The sequence below is a fragment of the Schistocerca gregaria genome, chromosome 4 (assembly GCF_023897955.1).
Source record: "Schistocerca gregaria isolate iqSchGreg1 chromosome 4, iqSchGreg1.2, whole genome shotgun sequence".
In the NCBI taxonomy this organism is placed as follows: domain Eukaryota; kingdom Metazoa; phylum Arthropoda; class Insecta; order Orthoptera; family Acrididae; genus Schistocerca; species Schistocerca gregaria.
In genome coordinates, this window is record NC_064923.1 from 726708743 (window position 1) to 726729170 (window position 20428).

The 20428-nt window shown below is 41.0% G+C and overlaps 1 protein-coding gene across 1 annotated transcript in view; it reads left to right on the forward strand.

Annotated features, from left to right (window-relative positions):
* LOC126267585 (atrial natriuretic peptide receptor 1-like) overlaps positions 1-20428 on the forward strand; it is a 323447-nt gene that overhangs the window by 9398 nt on the left and 293621 nt on the right. The window contains exon 2 of the mRNA XM_049972878.1: positions 5805-5896. Coding sequence (XP_049828835.1) covers positions 5805-5896 — 92 coding nt within the window. The remainder of the gene's footprint in view (positions 1-5804; positions 5897-20428) is intronic.

Sequence of the window (20428 nt, forward strand, 5' to 3'; positions counted from 1 at the left end):
CGGCACCTCGCCCGGTGATCTCTCGAAACATCGTGGCCACGCGCTGCTGATTTCCGCATCATTACAGGAGATGAGACCTGTTTGTTACCATTACGATCTGTAGCACGACAGACAGTCAAAGGAGTGGTATTCATCGTCTTATGCACCACCCAAAAAAAGTCGGCTGACAAAATCTAAGGTTAAGACGATGTTGATATCATTTGTCGGCAGCAAAGGCTTGCCCACTGCTTGAATACTGCTCGCCGGTGTGGGTTACGTACCAGATGAGGTTGATAGAGGAGATAGAGAAGTTCCAACGGAGAGCAGCGCCCTACGTTACGGGGTCATTTAGTAATCGCGAAAGCGTTACGGAGATGGTAGATAAACTCCAGTGGAAGACTCTCCAAGAGAGACGCACAGTCGCTCGGTACGGGCTTTTGTTGAAGTTTCGAGAACATACCTTCAACGACGGGTCAAGCAGTATATTGCTCCCCCATACGTATATCTCGCGAAGAGACCATGAGGATAAAATCAGAGAGATTAGAGCCCACACAGAGGCATACCGACAATCTTTCTTTCCACCAACAATACGAGACTGGATTGGAAGGGAGAACCTATAGAGGTACTCAGGGTACCCTCCGCCACACACCATCGGGTGGCTTGCGGAGTATGGATGTAGATGTAGATGCATCATGAATTTCTACCCGAGGAAGGCGGCAAGGGCGGTAAAACAATGCCACTGACTGTTGATTGGGCTCCGAATCATAGTGGCAAAAACCGGTCTCATCCCCTGCCAATGATGCGTGTATCCAACAATCTCATCGCCTCTAATAATGCGTGTATCCAACAACGCATGGTGTTTGGATACAGTCCGCAAGAAGTGTTTGCTGATAGTTTACAAAAGCCTTGCAACCGACATCAGAAGACTGTTGCTGCTAATTGTGATCACTTTGAAGGCCAGTAAAGGTATTGTTTCCTCGATTTTCTGAGAAGATTAATCGAGCATTTCCTACGCACATTGCACCAAGTGAACACCAATAACTAGCAATATCGCACAAATGTGTACTTACTGTCATGGAGGGGAAACAGAAAAGATTGCGAGGAAAGCTCATGTTCGGTATACTATTCCTCTGCAGTGGGATCCACACAGTGAAAAACCAGCTACGCTTAAATAGAGAAAGGTGTAAAACAAATGTTACATTGCGATGACGAAAGTCGTCGGCTAGCGATAAGCACGTATACAGATGGCGGTATATAAGACATAAAGAAGGCAGTGAATTTGTGGAGCTGTCATTTCTATTCAGGTGATTTATATGAAATAATATCCGACCTGATTAGGACAGCATGACAAAAATCAACAGATTTTGAACGCCGAATGGTAGTTGAAGATTGACGAATGGGACATTACATTTCTCAAATCTTCACGGAATTAAATTTTCCGAGATCTACAATATAAAGAGTGTGCCAAAAATACCAGATTTCGGGCATTCCTATCAACACAGACAATGCAGTGACCGACGGCCTTCACTTAACGGCCGAGAGAAGCGGTATTTACGTAGAGTTGTCAACGCTAACGGTCAAGCAACACTACGTGAAAGAATCGTGGAAATCAATGTAAGACGTACGACGAACGTATCTGTCAGGACGGTGCAGGTAAATGCTACGCAGCGCAATACGGTAGCGATTCTTGGTTGCTTAGATTCGACATGTCGTAGGTAGGTTTCCTGAGGTACGTGGCACCAAATGTGTACCCGCAGGTAACGCGGTTCACGTAAATTTCGCGCTGCTGGATCAAGGAAGCGAAAATGGGGCATTAAAGCGTTGTTGTGACAAGAAACGTGATTCACCCGATTAGGTGTAGCATGTGTACTGCGAAACGCATGTTCCTATACCAGCATTATACGAGGGTTGGAACTTAAATAGTGGCAACTATTTATTCACAACCGATACAAAAGAGTTACTGTCCTTCAAACTAGACAACAGCGTTGTCTAGATCCCGTTGACATCGATGTGGAAGGCGTAGTACACTGTTAGCAGAGCCTGTTCTGTTGATGATGCGAATGGAGCGGTCTAAACTTACGGTGATTCTCGTGGACGACTGTGATGGGCTTATCCTAACGCATTAAGTTCCTCCTCGGCAGACCGTCAAAGCAAAGTATTACTGTTCATTTTTGGAGCATTACCTGCGACCAGCGCTGCGAAAGAAGCGGCGACACGTTTTCCGCAACCCACCCATCATTTTGCACGACAATGCGCGGGTGCATAAAGCGCAAGGTGTGGCTGCTCTGCTCGGTCGATGGGACTGGGAAGTACTGTGCCATCCACTATACTCCCCGGATTTAAGTTCTTGTGACTTTGATTTGATTCCGAAGCATTCGCTTCGGAACTGTTCCAGAGATTCGACAGGCGGTAGACCGCTCCATTCGCACTACCAATAGAACAGGCTCTGCTAATGGTATACTACACCTTCCATATCGCTGGCAATGGGTTCTACACAACACTGGTGACTACTCTGAACGACAGTAAAAGGTGCAAGCATGTAACTCTTTTGTATCGGTTGTGAAAAATAGTTGCCACTATTCAAGTTCGAACCCTCGTACTCTGTCATCAGATCTGTCGCACATCGCTGCCTGTCCTCAGAGCGGAGAAGCTCTCGTCCTCCATGACCTGTGACGAGGGGTAGACGTCCAGCACATTGTCACCTACTTGTGGTTTCACCGGCCTTCTACAACTTTCCGAGGCATCACTGCGTAGCAGGAGAAGACAAACCTCTGAATCATTTATTGTGGCGTTACCTGGGTGGCTAGCTGTAGATGGCGATTCACTGACGATGATGGGCGCAGGTGCAACATGAGAAGGCAGTTCACTACTACAAGACCTCCTTTATTGCACTTTGGCTAGAATCATGTGATTTTGAAGGTGCTAGTGTCGATGGCAAGCTAGGCGAATGCGCCGTTACGGTTTCTCGCAGTACCATGGCCTCAGATCCAGCCTTGGTGCACTCACGGCTAGGGCCATTGCTGCCTCATTTGAGTATCGTGTTTCCTGTCCATTGAGGGGTTGACCAGACGTAACTGCTTCGGGATGAATACGTCGGACCGCTAATCCCCACGAGGGTTACAGGGCGAGAAAGTCCTGTGTTGGTACCTCGGCAGAGTCTAAATCACCCGCGTCGTAGCTTCATGAAGGTGGCACAATACTGAGTTCTCTTAGCACCCGAAAGGTCAGGTGGCGGACAGGGATTCGAGGCCAAGTGACGGTAGTGGTGGTGGTGGTGGCACTGACATGGCACTGTCCAAAACAGACCAAATGTCACATTGCTGCCCATCTGTTTGACAATGACGACTGTCCATGGAGAAGTTTAAATGAAGCTACTCACAGCTGACTTTGTAGATGGGTCGATGTTTGTATGTCACACAGAAATGTTCTTGAACACAGGCAATAAACGAAGTGGCTGTCATCACGTGTAAGTCGGTCAAGTCGGAGTTGCTTCCCAAGGTGCACTGACACTCAGAATGGTGTCAGAAGAGCATCTTACTCCTCCTGAGCATTGCAGAGCAAGCAGATGTAACGACTAGAGGCAGTCGATGGCCATTTTATGATGTACTGTTCTTAGGTGCAAGCTCCAATTCATCTTGTTGTATTAGACTGCTCAGGACAATAGCACGTGAACAGCCTACAAGGCTGCCGTTGAAGAATGCTCATTTCCAGGTTTGGGAGGCCCTAATAGTCCTCCTCCCTATTTGTCAAAGTACCTTATGTATTTGGATTGACGCAGCATCTGCAGCTGGAAACGTCACTAGAATGTTTGCTCAATCGCCTCTGCTCCGCTTATATGCTCCCGTTACCGCGTCATTTGTGCCCAAAACGCCACCAGGCATGAATCAGTCTTGCGGCAGGTACTTGATATGATTTCGCTCATCAGTTCATGTACGGAAAATGTTTTTCTTCTTCTTATTTTACTGGACTTATTCTGTGTCTTCAAGTGGTTGGCATGTTAACCTGTTTTTGGCAATGTTAGTGACTGTTGATGGTCGAAGTAGAGAGGATATAAAATGTAGACTGGCAATGGCAAGGAAAGCGTTTCTGAAGAAGAGAAATTTGTTAACATCGAGTGTAGATTTAAGTGTCAGGAAGACATTTCTGAAAGTATTTGTATGGAGTGTAGCCATGTATGGAAGTGAAACATGGACGATAAATTGTTTGGACAAGGAGAGAATAGAAGCTTTCGAAATGTGGTGCTACAGAAGAATGCTGAAGATTAGATGGGTAGATCACATAACTAATGAGGAAGTATTGAATAGGATTGGGGAGAAGAGAAGTTTGTGGCACAACTTGACTAGAAGAAGGGATCGGTTGGTAGGACATGTTCTGAGGCATCAAGGGATCACAAATTTAGTGTTGGAGGGCAGCGTGGAGGGTAAAAATCGTAGAGGGAGACCAAGAGATGAATACACTAAGCAGATTCAAAGGATGTATGTTGCAGTAGGCACTGGGAGATGAAGAAGCTTGCACAGGATAGCGTAGCAAGGAGAGCTGCATCAAACCAGTCTCAGGACTGAAGACCAAAACAACAACAACAGTGACTGTTGGTGGCCGGATGTCTTTTCTGTCTCCTCCTTTCCTCCCCCCCCCCTCCTCCCAACCACTCCTCCCGGAGGCGGGACAGAAGCATTGTCCAGTGTGGGAGAGTGAGATCGCTTTCGACAGTTTTAGAAATGATTGCGAATCATATCCATCAAAAAAGTTTTGCATCACCTCGGTTCCGAGTGTTCCGGAACCTCTGTAGATAACTGGAGTAGAGATCAATATGGATATCATTTCCGCCCTTTTTATTGTTAATGAAAACCTCACATTGCACGTTATACCACCATACGGCGACACCTGCAGAGGTAGTGGTCCAGATTGCTGTACACGCCGTTACCTCTAATACCCAGAAGCACATCCTCTTGCATTGATGCATGCCTGTATTCGTCGTGGCATACTATCCACAACTTCATCAAGGCACTGTTGGTCCAGATTGTCAGACTCCTTAACGGCGGTTCGGCGTACATTCCTCAGAGTGGTTGGTGGGTCTCGCCGTCCATCCCAGGCATGTTCGATAGGGTTCATGTCTGGAGAGTATGCTGGCCACTCTAGCCGAGCGATGTCGTTATCCTGAAGGTAGTCATTCACAAGATGTGCACTACGGTGGCGCGAATTGTCGTCCATGAAGACGAATGCCTCGCTAATGTGCTGCCGATTTGGTTGCAGTATCGGTCGGAGGATGGCATTTACGTGCAACAGGTTCTGTGGTGACACTTTTCATCAGGACAATTCTCTTTCACACAACACACGTGTCTCTATGGACAGTACTGCCGTAGCCTGTAAGATTCCCCAAGTATATCCACTCTTGAACATATGTTCGAGAAGTCGAAGGCCAACTCCGTCCCAGCAACAGTGTCCAGGATACAAAAGACCAGTTAAGAGAATTGTGAACCAGCTAGCCAAGCTAGAGGATATAACAGCTTTATTTCGCTTTTCCCAAAGAATAAGCGCATGCACGCAGGCCGGAAGGAGAGCGACGTAATACTATCACGAGGACTCATATTGGCAAGTTCTCTGAACATTTGACTCCAATTTTCTTTCTCTTAAATTGCACTATTTACCCTGTGAACTTATGAAGTTGCGTTTACTATCCTCCTCCACTTCCGGGTGCTTCAGTTTATTTTTCAGGCAATGTATATTATAAATAAGGTAATAATAATAGAAAATTTTCGCCATCAAAGATGTAACTGAGAACAATTAATGATTCATTAGGTGATGGTACTCGTTTCGTGTTGCAGGAATCGCAGGCAACGTGTCTATTGATGAGAATGGAGACCGCATCACAGAATATGTGCTGAAAGATTTGAATCCCGTCACACAGCAGTTCGAGGTGAGTAAGAGGGAATTTCACAACCAGTGACACCGACGTTTTGTGCAGGCCATTATTCGTTGCAATCTGTGATTGTTGAAGATGGTCCAACATGTACACTGAAGCGCCAAAGAAACTGGTATAAGCATGCGTATTCAAATACAGATATATGCAAGCAGGAAGACTATGGCGCTGCGGTCGGAAAGTCCTATATAGGGTGGTCTATTGATAGTGACCTTGCCACGTTTGTGACTATTACAGCCCCATCTATCACAAAGTGAAAAAAGTGGTCCAACTAAAACATTCATATTTCTTTACGTACTACACGACTGTGTAGTAAAAATAGGGATTCCTATTGAAAAAAATCCAGTTGATATCCGTTTGACTATGACAGCGTCATCTAGCGGGCCAACAATAGCACCATCTGGTTTCCCCCTTCAAGCTAGACAAGTTTCGTTCTTTGTCGTTTTTTCTGTTGACGCTTATTTCGTGAGATATTTGCCCCGGTCACGATCAGTGGACCACTCTGTATAAGAAAACCAGTCTCTGGAGCTGTTGTTAGGTCGGTTCGTGCTACTAAAATGGCAGGTTATCAGCATTTAAGTGAGATTAAACGTGGTATTATAGTCGGCAGCGATGAAGTAGGTACTTACCCGTATGACAATTTCATGAGTGTACTGTGAACATTCACGGTAGAAATTGAAGAAATGTATGATGAAATAAAAGAAATTATTCAGATAGTGAAGGGAGACGAAAATTTAATAGTCATGGGTGACTGGAATTCGAGTGTAGGAAAAGGGAGAAAAGGAAACGTAGTAGGTGAATATGGATTGGGGCTAAGAAATGAAAGACGAAGCCGTCTGGTAGAATTTTGCACAGAGCACAACATAATCATAGCTAAAACTTGGTTTAAGAATCATGAAAGAAGGTTGTATACATGGAAGAACCATGGAGATACTAAAAGGTATCAGATAGATTATATAATGACAGAGATTTAGGAACCAGGTTTTCAATTGTAAGACATTTCCAGGGGCAGATGTGGACTCTGACCACAATATATTGTTTATGACCTGTAGATTAAAACTGAAGAATCTGCAAAAAGGTGGGAATTTAAGGAGATGGGACCTGGATAAACTGAAAGAACCAGAGGTTGTACAGAGTTACAGGGAGACTATAAGGGAACAATTCACAGGAATGGGGGAAAGAAATACAGTAGAAGAAGAATGGGTAGCTTTGAGGGATGAATTAGTGAAGGCAGCAGAGGATCAAGTAGGCAGGGTGGCAGGGGTAAAATACAGAGAGCGAAAGGCTATTTACAATTTGTACAGAAACCAGTTGGCAGTTATAAGGGTCGAGGGACATGAAAAGGGAAGCAGTGGTTGGGAAGAGAGTAAGACAGGGTTGTAGCCTCTCCCCGATGTTATTCAATCTGTATGTTGAGCAAGCAGTAAAGGAAACAAAAGAAAAATTCGGAGTAGGTGTTAAAATCCATGGAGAACAAATGAAAACTTTGAGGTTCGCCGATGACATTGTAATTCTGCCAGAGACAGCAAAGGACTTGGAAGAGCAGTTGAATGGAATGGACAGTGTCTTGAAAAGAGGATATAAGATGAACATCAACAAAAGCAAAATGAGGATAATGGAATGTAGTCGAATTAAGTCGGGTGATGCTGAGGGAATTAGATTAGGAAATGAGACACTTAAAGTAGTAAAGGAGTTTTGCTTTTTGGGGAGCAAAATAACTGATGATGGTTGAAGTAGAGAGGATATAAAATGTAGACTGGCAATGGCAAGGAAAGCGTTTCTGAAGAAGAGAAATTTGTTAACATCGAGTATAGATTTAAGTGTCAGGAAGTCATTTCTGAAAGTATTTGTAGGGAGTGTAGCCATGTACGGAAGTGAAACATGGATGATAAATAGTTTAGACAAGAAGAGAATAGAAGCTTTCGAAATGTGGTGCTACAGAAGAATGCTGAAGATTAGATGGGTAGATCACATAACTAATGAGGAAGTATTGAATAGGATTGGGGAGAAGAGAAGTTTGTGGCACAATCTGACTAGAAGAAGGGATCGGTTGGTAGGACATGTTCTGAGGCATCAAGGGATCACCAGTTTAGTATTGGAGGGCAGCGTGGAGGGTAAAAGTCGTAGAGGGAGACCAACTGATGACTACACTAAACAGATTCAGAAGGATTTAGGTTGCAGTAAGTACTGGGAGATGAAGAAGCTTGCACAGGATAGAGTAGCATGGAGAGCTGCATCAAATCAGTCTCAGGACTGAAGACCACAACAACAACAACCGTGAACATCAGGAATCTAGTAAAATATCAAATCTCCAACATCGGTGCAGCCGAAAAAACATCCTGCAAGAACGGGACCAACGACGACTGAGGAGAATCGTTCAGCGAGACAGAAGTGCAACCCTACCACAAAATGATGCAGATTCAATTCTAGACCATCAACAAGTGTCACAGTGTGAACAATTCAATGAAAATCATCCATATGGGCTTTCCGAGCCGAAGGCCCACTCGTGTACCCTTGATCACTGCACGACACAGAGCTCCATGCCTCGCCTGTGCCCGTCAACACCTACATTGGACTGTCGATGGCTGGAAACATGTTGCCTGGTCGGACCCGTCCCATTTCACGTTGTATTGAGCGAATGGACGTGTAGGGGTATGGAGACAGCCTCGTGAATTCATGGTCCGTGAATGTCAGCAGGGGACTGTTCAAACTGGTGGAGGCTCTGTAATGGTGTGCGGCGTGTGAAGTTTGTGCAGTTGGAGTGATACGGGACCCCTGATACTGCTAGATACAAGTGACACGTACGTCACCATCCTGTTTGACGCCTGCACCCATTCAGGTCCATTGTGCATTCCGACTGACTTGGGCAATTCTAGCAGGACAATGTGACACCCCACACTTCCAGAATTGCTACAGAGTGGCTACAGGAACACTCTTCTGAGTTTAAACTCTTTCACTGGCCACAAAACGTCCCAGACATGAACATTATTGAGCATATCTGGAATACCTTGCAGCGTGCTGTTCAGGAGAGTTCTGCAGCCCCTCGTACTCTTACTGATTTACGGACAGCTCTGCACGATTCACGGTGTCAGTCCACTCCAGCACAAATTAAGACATTAGTCGAGACCATACCACGTCGTGTTGCGTCACTCCTGCGTGGTCGCGGGGGCCCAACACGATATTAGGCTGGTGTATCAGATTCTTTGGCTCTTCAGTGTAGTAACTTAACTTATATTAAGATCTCACTTTTCAGTGAGAAATGTAATTTCGCACAGATTTTCTGACGTAATTATTTAAATGCGATAAGTTGTTCTAGCTATGTTACTTGAAAGGTACACAGTCAAATAGTTATGGAGCTGTGTATTCAATCTATTTTAGGAGCAAACATATATTTCTTACGATACTACGCAAAATTCTGTACCATTCTGAAAGGAAGGAACCCTACGAGCATTATCGTCCACTCTATCCTCAATGTTACCGAAAGATATAGGTTTCCAACTTCTTATGAGTGGAAATGGCGCAAATATACTAGCTCGTCTTTACTCCTGGTGTTTACAATTCAGTTATTCTATACGACTGTTGTTATTTATAAATCGAGAAAGTTAGTACTCAGTTTTACATGTCTTTTTCTCGTTTACATTGTCTTGAGTCAGTGTGTTGAAGTAGGAGTCTAGATCTCGTATAAAAATACATCCACGACGTGAAAATGCACACAGTGGATCTGAGGTACTTAATCACCGGTCTTGAATGTAGGCTGGCGTTGCATCTTACTTCTGTCAAAGTCAGATTTTCCAAGTTCTGTCAAAGTAAGGTTCTCCAAGCATACCGAGAACGTACGAGGACAGGAGGCTACCCTGCTGCATTGATAAATAGGGAAAGACACAATTAACGCCACAACTTGACTAAAAGAAGGTATCATTTGATGGGACACTTTGTGAGACATCCAAGAACCATCAATTTGGGAATGGCGGGAAATTTGGGGGGGGGGGGAGGTGAACCTGTCTAGCGAGACAAAGACTCAAATACAGAATACAGGTTCAAATGGACGCAGTTTGCAGTTGCTATGAAGAGATGAAGGGGCTTGCACAGTATACAGCAGCGTGGAGAGCTGCCCCCAAACAAAGCAAAATATTCACATTGCACCTCCTACATAAAGTTACTCCTGACATGCTGGTCGTTGGCTGTCGTGACGAAGGTGCAAGAAATAGTATAGAAGTTGGTTTCTTGTCTTGGACAACCCATAAATTGTTCACAGTGCCCAGTCCACTTAAACAAAATAAATGTGTAAGTGGCTTCATCCCCTAGCACGTTATACGGGTTCAATATGAATGGGCGACCAGTCGCTGTAGACATTCACAGCTTGCTATGAAGCGGAGAGACACAACCAAAAAACTGACAGGCGAGTAACTTTCGAAGTATCATGTTGTGCAAGCCGAATCGCAGCAAATGAATTCGAGCTGTGAATGTGTGTCCCACAAGTGCCAGAGTGACGGATGGCTGGCTCCTAGTGCTGAAACTTAAACAGCAATTTCTCAAGTTAGTCTTCGTCTTAAATACAATACAGAGCAGCTCTCATTGCCTTTCGTATATAACTTCTGATATCAAAATAGCGAATATAATCTCATAAAGTATCGTAATATTCGATTGCCAGATGTCGAGATTTGCGATTGGACGGAGAAACCGTGTGTTCCTCTGTATGCGAAAGCGAAGAACTTGCGGAAGACTCCAGTACTACATTTACAATCAAGAAATTGCGAAATTATGAGCCTAAAACAGAATCACATTTGCGTTATCAAGTAACAGCAACATGGCGTGGTTTACTAGGCTTCCCTTCAAGGAGATAGACATTTTAACTACGCAGTCACAACACATATATTCCCTACCGAAAAACGTCATAAAAAATCGACCAAAATTTCAGAAGAACAGTGGTGACCAGACCTACAACATTAGAGCAAAAACTGACCTTTATTACCCAATATGAAAGCTGGTAGCGGCTCAGAAAGGAGTTCAATAGGCAACAATAAAAACTTTGGAACATTTGCCATATAACATAAAATGCCTAACAAGTAGCAAAGTGAAATTTAAATTCAACTTAAAATCTTGCTCCTTGACAACTCCTTTTATTCCATTGACGATGTTCTACTTAAAACTGCTAGCCGCAATCAAAAGGACTAAAAAAACCTTGTTTTAAGTGTAGGTGCAATAGTAGGACTTAAAAAATAATGTTTTTATTATTGTTAACACTAATCGTGGGGCCATATCTCGTAATATGATTCGTTTCACATCATTTCGAGAAAAGAATCGTTGAAATCATGTAGGGAATATGTAACTAACTAACTAGATGTAGGTGCAGCTCCCTAACTGGAAAGATTTGCCTTCCTTTGTACACAATGCCACGTTTGATTCGTGAAATGTGACAAGCATGTGATACGTGTATGCGTTGAGTGTAGGTGACGGTAATGGGAGTGTGTATTGAGTGTGGTGTCATGTCTTGTTATGTGATGATGACAGAAGGGACAGGGGCAGATCCTGTTCAGGCACATATCGGAATCCATAACAATAGCAAAAAGCATAGCGCCCCCACTCGACGGACGGATCATCATCTACAGAATCACTTGCACTACCTCTGTCAGATACTGCAGAGAGGTTAGGAATTTAATCAGGGTCTCTGGGGCAATGTCTGCTGATCTAGTACTTAATACTACCAGTTCTTCCCCACTTTACCGGTCAAATATTAGCGGTGAGAGTTCCTTCCCCCACCAGGGCTCGAACTAGCTACCCCCGAGTCGAGCGCCACCGTTCAGGCGTCCGTAGTAGCCTCGGCTATGAAGATGGGTCCCTCATCAGTGAATGAATAATATATTTTCTACGACAGAAATATTTTATGAACCATTTCTGATGAGTGACAATACGGTACGAAGATAGGATGCTGCGGAAACGATGTTTACATTTTTTCAGGTCTACCCTTATAATTGCAAAAAGAAACCTGTTCTTTCAGTTCTCCAGTAAAAACACTGGATTGATGCTGTTCTTCAAGTTACACCCCAATAGGAGGTTGGTGATTCTTAACCTCACGGTATTTCTTTCCTGATCGTCACTAATATATACACCAAATTTCCCTGAAATCATTCCGGCGGTTTAGGATGAGCTTTATCCCCTCAGGTTAGCCCACGTACGTGCATCTCAAATGTATTTCACTTATAATTAAAGTATTTTACACGTATTTGTAAATTTTATTTTACCTGTATCTCTAGTGAATCGCGCCCTGCATAATTTTGTAGGTACATCCACCGGCATATGTGTCTACTGTCTACCAAAATTATTGTGAATAGAATTTGTAGTTAAAAAAGTAATAAGTTAAAACTTCATGCGTGATGCGGCACTTCATCAAGCATCTCAGTGTTTATGACGTCACACCTCCTGAATGATGTGTCGTATGTTGATATATTTTTGCAAAGCCAGCCGGTGAGGCTGAGCGGTTCGGGGCGCTTCAGTCTAGAACGGTGCGACCCGTATGGTCGCAAGTTCGAATCCTGCCTCGGGCATGGATTTGTGTGATGTCGTTAGGTGTAAGTAGTTCTTAATTCCAGGAGACTGAAGACCTCAGATGTTAAGTCCCATTGTGCTCAGAGCCATTTGAACCATTGTTGTAAAAGTACATTCAGTTGTTATGTGACTACGGTATGCATAATGTGCTGCGATTACTGTAAATGGTCAAGAAGTACAGTAATAAATTACATCGTCATGGTACATACGGAAGTTTTACTACATCCTCACCAAAAATGTAGTAAGCAACAAACATTTTCCATTTCATTATTTTATGGGGATTGTCAGGGAGAAATAGATTTAAAATTATGTGCAGAGTTTGCTGCAAGTAAGTAAGTGCATTCATTCTCAAAGAGTGTATGAATAAAGTCTGGGCATTCGTGTGTCATGGCCTACACTTCTTTTCCAGCCCCGGCCCCGCCCTTTGATAGGCAGCTAGTAGTTACCTCCACAACGATTGTTTCCATACAGTAAGTGATACGTGTATGAAAATTGTTGAAATCGTTGCAGTAGTTTAGGAGAAGATGTGGACCATACATAAATATATAAGTACATACATACTTACATCTATTTTCACGTGTATAATATGTATTTATGTTAAGACATTTTACTTTATCCAGAAGGACGCTTTTTTTAATGACTAGTCTACATTTTATATCCGTTTTCTCCTGCCATCTTTCGTTACTTTGTTGATTAATTACCAAAACTCGTTCTATTTTCTTATATAAGCTCCACAGCATATCCAGGTGTCGAACACATTTTATGTGTAATGATTTTCATCTTATAATATCAAGAGATTATAGGTTCCACACCCTTAACCGTCTCTCATACAATTACGACGCCATTGGCAGATTTTAAAGGTATTATTTCTTCTTCCCAAAATTTTTCCTCTTTTCCATCTTTCTTAGTTTCCATTCCTGCTTCGTCTCTTACATATTGAGTAACGCGAGAGACAGTCTTCAACCTAGCAGCACTCCTTTTGCTTGTACTGCCATTCTCTCGTGTTTTTCTAGCCCTATAGTTGCAATCTACTGCAGTCTGTTGCTCCATATTGCTTTCACGATGGCGTCAAAATTTCAAAGAATGTTTTTCATTGGACGTAGTCTGAAGCAAAATTCCATCAACATTATTAATATCCCCCAGAGAACCAACAACGAAACAACTGTTTCACCTGGTATGTAGGTTGTTTGAGACAGGGAAAAAACCTGAGATTTCAAGAAGAATTTAATATTCCCAGTATCAAAGAAGGCAGCCGACACGTGTATATTACAATATCATCCGTTTAAGCAGTCGTGTTTGCAAAATAATAACGCTAACATCCCCCAGAAAAATTGAAGGGGTGGTCAAACGTAACTTGGGGACAGATCAGTTAGTGTATTTGTATCGTTTTCAGCTTTAGAAAAAGCTTCTGACAATTTTGAGTATAGTTTTTCTCTCCGAAATTTCGATGGTATCTTTGGAAGCGGGAAGTCTGTGTGGAATTCTGCAGTAGATACTATAACACTACCACAGATTAATAATTACCAGAAATGGTTTCAACCGTCACAGTATAGTGTTACCCTCTGGGAGGAGTTTCGAATTTGACCGTGTGTTACCTAACAGAAAGAGGGTAACGAACATGAAATTCGTAAGGGTAGCAGTTGGTAGACTACAGAAAGACTAAAACTTGGTAAGGAATTACACAAATGGATTTAATACAAATGAAATAATAAAATGGTCGCTAACGTAATTAGGCATAACAATGTGCAAACATTATTTTCAATGGATTTGCATATACGCTTGCAACAGGGACTTTCATAGATTCTTTCTCAGAAAAGTGAAATGAACACCTACAATAACCAGACGAAACTAAACAGTGGGTAGCAGGAACATTCAACTGCAAAGACTATCATTCACAGAAACAAAATAGAGAATGAATTTTATCCATAGTGGATGCTGTCGAACTACGTGACTGTTCCTTTATAGGATGTAGAAAAATATCCGCTTCCAGTCACAATGAAAGGTTATTTATTTTTCACACGACCATTTTCGGGCTTGCGACCGTTCTCAGGTGTTTATACATTCATGTTCATGTTTATACTATTCGAGGTCAATAAAGACAATTGTTACAATTATGCTGTGGTGATAGTTCTGCCACTTAGTTATACACGTATTGTCATTTTCACGTCCTACATTGTGTATTTCACGAGTGCACATCATAATAGTGAAATATGAAGCTATACTTGGTAAAACTGAAATATGGAGGTGAAAATGACAATAAGTGTGTATCTAAGTGGCAAAGCTATCACCACAGCATAAGTGTAATAATGGTGTTTCATGTTTATTGATCTCCAACAGTATAAACATGTACATGAATGAATAACCACCTGAGGGTGGGCGCAAGCCCGAAACCGGTCGTGTGACAAATAAATACCTTTTATTGTGACTGGCAGAGGATATTTTTCTACACCCAACAAAATAGAGACGTTATTCCTGCTGACTACAATCACTACTTCAGTATTTAAATAATTCAGTACAAAAAAGTTCTCAAAGACAAAAACGAGACTAACCAGAGTTCGATTTAGGTTAACACACTTATAAATATGACAAATGCAATAACGTTCACAGTACTCACATTTCATATGCATTTCACTTTGTCAGTATTGCAGATTCATTAACAGAAACCTACTCTCAGCTTGATTCATTCTGTTATTAAATATTGTATTGGAAACCTACAAACTGACCTTTCCTTTATCCACCAATAAGCACACTTTACAGAAAATCCGCGCAGTGCTGAATTGCAACCCCACTGAAAATCATTTTGCCCTCAAAGCTTGAAAACAATATACACTCGCAATATTTTTATCTGGATTGGTAAGTTCAAATTAAAGCAATTATTCGAAGCGTTTCAAATTTTTCTGTCTCTTTCATCACTTGTGAAGCAAGTGATTTTAACCAATCACATTTCGATTCTTTAGTACAAACCATTTGGCACTTTTCTATTGAAATATTTCATAATAAATTAAAAACTTTTCATCTGTTAAATATTATGTGCCCCTTCTATTACTCGTGAGGCGAGTAGTCTTCAATTGCAATATTAATGTTCCTACACATTAAACAATGACACTCGTAAATTAGAAGCTATTCAAAGTAAAATGGGGCTTCTCATAAATTCAACTTAAAACAAAATCGATTAGTATCAGTCCTTCACAAACAGGATGCATGGACTTAGATAGTTTCAGGAACGGACGGTGCTTGGTTGACTGAAGAGGAAAATTTCATGATTCAAATACCAGTTTTTGCAACACTTCAATTATTATTGCAAAATTAAACACACCCAAACACACTGGTTCATACTGATATACAGTTCTAACCTCCTGAAGTTGTTGGAGCAGTGGCGCAATAGCGGTGGCGAACATGTGGCGGTTACCTCGTCTCTCCTATGCTCTATTTCATTTCTTCTTAGTGACGTAAATATTAATTGTAGAACCATTCCCAATGCAAGAGAACCCTTTTATTACAATAAGCATGTCCGAGATCGTTACATCATAGATGAGGATACCGAACGCTTCACTCGGCACCTCTGGTGTTCACTCCCCTACTGCTGACTACTAACTGCCTACTGCGCTCTCTCGCTTCCAGGTTCAGCCTGAGCGCCAGTTCCACCTCTTAGATCACGCCACACCATTTCCGTGGCGGAGGGGAATCACTATGTCCTTTACATAATGCAATACAAAGTCCCTAAGTATGAACCAGTTTTTTACATTGAAGTTTCTCATACATAAATAAACATATTTAATATAATTCCATTATTTAAGAACACTATTACATTAAACAATTTATAAGACAGAATGTACCACCTCCCTCCAATGATCCAAAGAACTTAACTAGTAACGAGTAAACACTTTTTAAATAAAGTTATACACTACACATAATTACACATAATTGATAATGGTGTTACACATGCCCTATGTTTCGCTGAAGTTTCCCAACTAGGATACATCAATGAAGCATTAATAACACGTATGCGGTGTTGAGCAGTCAAAAACACAAATCTATCCAACTAGGGCTGGGTATCGAAAAAAAGTCACAAAATGCAACAAGCACACTATTGCACAATACATTTTATACACATTACTTTCAAACCAAAACAAGACAAATACAGTAATATTAATCTCCATATGCTTATATGACGATTTACTCTCATATTACTTTTTGAAACAACAAGTCCATCATTAAACCAAACATCATCAAATTTATCTATTTCATGTAGATGTACCATAATTCATTCTTATTCTATAAAACAATAAGCAGACAGTATACAATATTTCCTACATAAATTGAGAAATTGAAAGAGGAAAGTAAGTTGGCATACCTAAGAGAATACATAACAAAAGCACAAAACATTTACACAGTACACTTCTAATTTCAAAACACGTTTTTAAATTTATCAAAAAAGAGAATTTTTCAATACTGCTCTCATTAGTAGCAGTCTAAATTTGTTTTAGTTAATCACACAAACAATTACATCTATATTCAACTAGTATCACTTTTCACTGCTCTCATTTTAAAATACGCAGTCCATTTTAGAGAATTCATAGCAAAACAAACGCAACAATAGTTAGAATAGTAATTAAAATATTTTGCTACCTGCAGTAGTATTTGGCAGTCCATTTTAGCAAACACGTAAACACATACTCACTAAGAATACACGCAAAATACTGTTAACTTTCTACACTGCCCATCCTTGATGTATGGCAATCCAGGATAAATATTGGTATTTTTGCCCCATATTGGCAAGTCATTCTCACTGCTTGCATAGTATATCAGTCAGTCCTGTGATACTTCCATCATTATTACTTAGCTACCCAATTTTACATTTTCTGGCAGTACATTTTATCATACTGCAATATCCCATTATCGCATTCTTCTTTTTGTTGCATCCAGGATGACATACATACAAAGTATCTTAGGTTTGGTTATATAGAATCTGAAACGTACAGACAGGTATTAGAAATTTATTAATAAAATCATTTCCTTTTTCAACATGACAACACTTTCTAAGTTAATGTCAAGGCAATTGCATGAATACTAATATATAAATTTGGAAATTAAAATGAAGCCTCTGTCAGTCAATGTGTCACCTTCTGCTGTTTTTCATTACATGTTCCATACGAAATTCGTTTACATATTTAGCAAGAGGGTGTTTGTTAAAATTTCACAAGAAGAATCTCATACACTGAAGGTATCTACTTAATTTACAGTCAGCTTTCTTTTGACTGTTTACTAAACCTTTTACAGCAACATTTCTGTATGGCCCAGTACCCCTGAAAACTATTCATTTTCCCTTTCATTCCTTTTCCGTACTGGTTAGTCTCTTTTTTAGTCATATTCTTCACACCCATTACTACTTTCAAAACAACTTGTCTTCCTTTACTAACTCTAACACTATGTACATTATTTACATGAACCGGGAAGAAGGAAAGATGATAGCAGAAGTTCCGAATAATGAAGATTGAGGTTGACAAAACGAAATGAAGCGGAAGTAGTATAGCCAACAACTGGGGATGCCTGGCGTTTGTCAAACACCTGACGACACAAAGGCTGCACATCCACTGAGGCATCTTTGTATTATCCATTTCTATGGACATATAGTTTTAGGTCGAAAATATTGCGTATCCCTAACGGTTTTCTGGACTTTAGGTACACAAAAAAATAAACATTGGTATGTGGAGTTCCTTTTACTTCAAATGGACTATTAGAAATATGTCTAAATTTAGAGATTTCGTGGTTTATCTCACTGGATTTTTCGTTAGTTTTTACTAAAACAAAGTTACCAATTTTTAATTTGATTGTCTTAAGGCCTTTATCATGCCTTTTAGTTCTGGCATCTGCCTTTCCTTTCATTCTCTTCTGAACCAACTCTTTTTACTCATTTAGGTCAATCCCTACAATGGTTGGAAATTGCGAAGTTTCTTCAATCACACTTTTAGTTTTATAATTTAACAGAATTTCTTCATCTGTAAAACCTGTGGTTTCATTGTAAAGGGTATTCATAATGTTTTCAAAATATGAAACATACGTGCTCCAAGCCTTGTGATGGTGGAAACAGTAAATTGTTACTCATGGATCACATACAAATATCTGGTGGCTTCTTTCGTCTGATACTTTCTACATCACTTACAAGCCTTCCCAACTCTGGCCTTCGTAAATTATCCTCAGGTGTCTTTTCGGTTTTGACAGTTCAATGTCAATGTAATTAATTCTTGCCTCAGAATCTTATCATCTGGAGGCTGCCCCAGCACCCTATTAACCGGTGGCTCCTTCTTTTTCAGTTCAGTTTCAATTTCCGGGGTTTTGATTTGAAAAAATTTCACTTATTCTTACATATTCATTTTCGGTAAAAGTGTATTCATTCTCGTCTACTTCTTTATATTTTCCCTCATCTGAAATATCACTGAGGTCTTCACCACTATCTGATTCAAGTAAGAATGCAACTTTTAGGCAGCGAGTTAATTCATAAGTTGACATTTCACCGACTTTAGTTTTTTGACTATCTTCTACAGAATGCACTTGATCTATGGTTACAGGCACTTTTTCGATATAACTTTGAATAACATCAGCCTTTATTTCGCATTTAGTGTAATCGTTATGCTCTTCAGTAATTCGCATGATATATTCAGTCTCATTTTGCTCCTCACTATTACTAACAAGTGATTGTGCAAGATTTCTGTCAATTCTAATTTAATCTATACTGTAGAGGATTTCATCCTCCGCTCTATTTCTTTTTATACTGGCCATTATATCACTTTCCACTTCATTTCCGTTAATAACGGCAGCTCGCGTACCTTCTGCAGCACCTTTGTTTCTTTCATTTGCTTCCTTTAATGTTGCTGCACACACACTTTCCACAGCGCTACCTCTTCTTACTTCATTTCTCTTCACTGATATCTCCTTTACTCCTACGCCTTCTCCATTTGTAGTATCACAGACCGAATAAATTCTTTTATAAATTGAATTACACCTTCCCACTCCGTTTCGGTTTTTAATAATTCCTTTTTGCACAATATTTCTCGCTGATTACTTTTATTAGTTAAAAAGTCTGTACTATTACCAGTTTTGTACTCATTTATAATCGAAACTGGTATACTGAAGTCTTCGATTATGCCCCCTCTTGCCACCACACAGCTCTCTAGACCACACACCGGTCAACTGTTTGCTGTGAAAAGTTCATCGCACGCTGCGGTCCACTTCGCCTGCCTGTTACCTTGACACCTAAGCGTGATTCATACACGACACCATCTGTTACTCTGCCCGCCCAGACTAGCGACGCATTCTTGCAGTTAACTCTTTGCTTGCATTCATTACTTCTATTATTTCTCTATGGCCACTCTAGTTTGGGTCTGAAGTAATTGTCCACGCGGACCTGGCCCGTAAAACACACGGCTTCTAGTTTTTCGCCTCGCCAATATTTTGGAATTTTCGAGACGTAAATGCTCTACTGTGAAGTGATACATTACCGCATCCTCTACGTCTGCCTCATTCATTTTCAGTTTGTTCGTTTTGGTCATGGTTTTCTCTCATCCTGTTGTTATTATTCGGATGGTAGTCACGATTTCCCCTCCAATGATCCTCGTCCCTGACCTTCTGCAAGAATGATGAGAAGCTTTTATGGTTGTTCCCCACATATCTCTTTGAATCCCCATGGAGCTTCTTCCACATTTCTCCCACTGTTTCGGATTTTGTTCATCTAGCTCTTAAATGAATTAATTTTCTGTACCATGTTTCGCAAAATTCTTTCAAAGAATATCTGCCTTATCGTATAGCCTAGCCATTACGAATTCTCACTACAAATAGTCCTGCTTCTGTTCGGACCAGTATTCTTCAATAACTTTTTGTTTGAATTCATCAAATGACATCTGACTTGTTTCTAAATTTAATCCTCATTCTTTGTATGATCTTCTAAAGCATTAATCTTTACAGTGATTTTCTCTTGATCTGTCA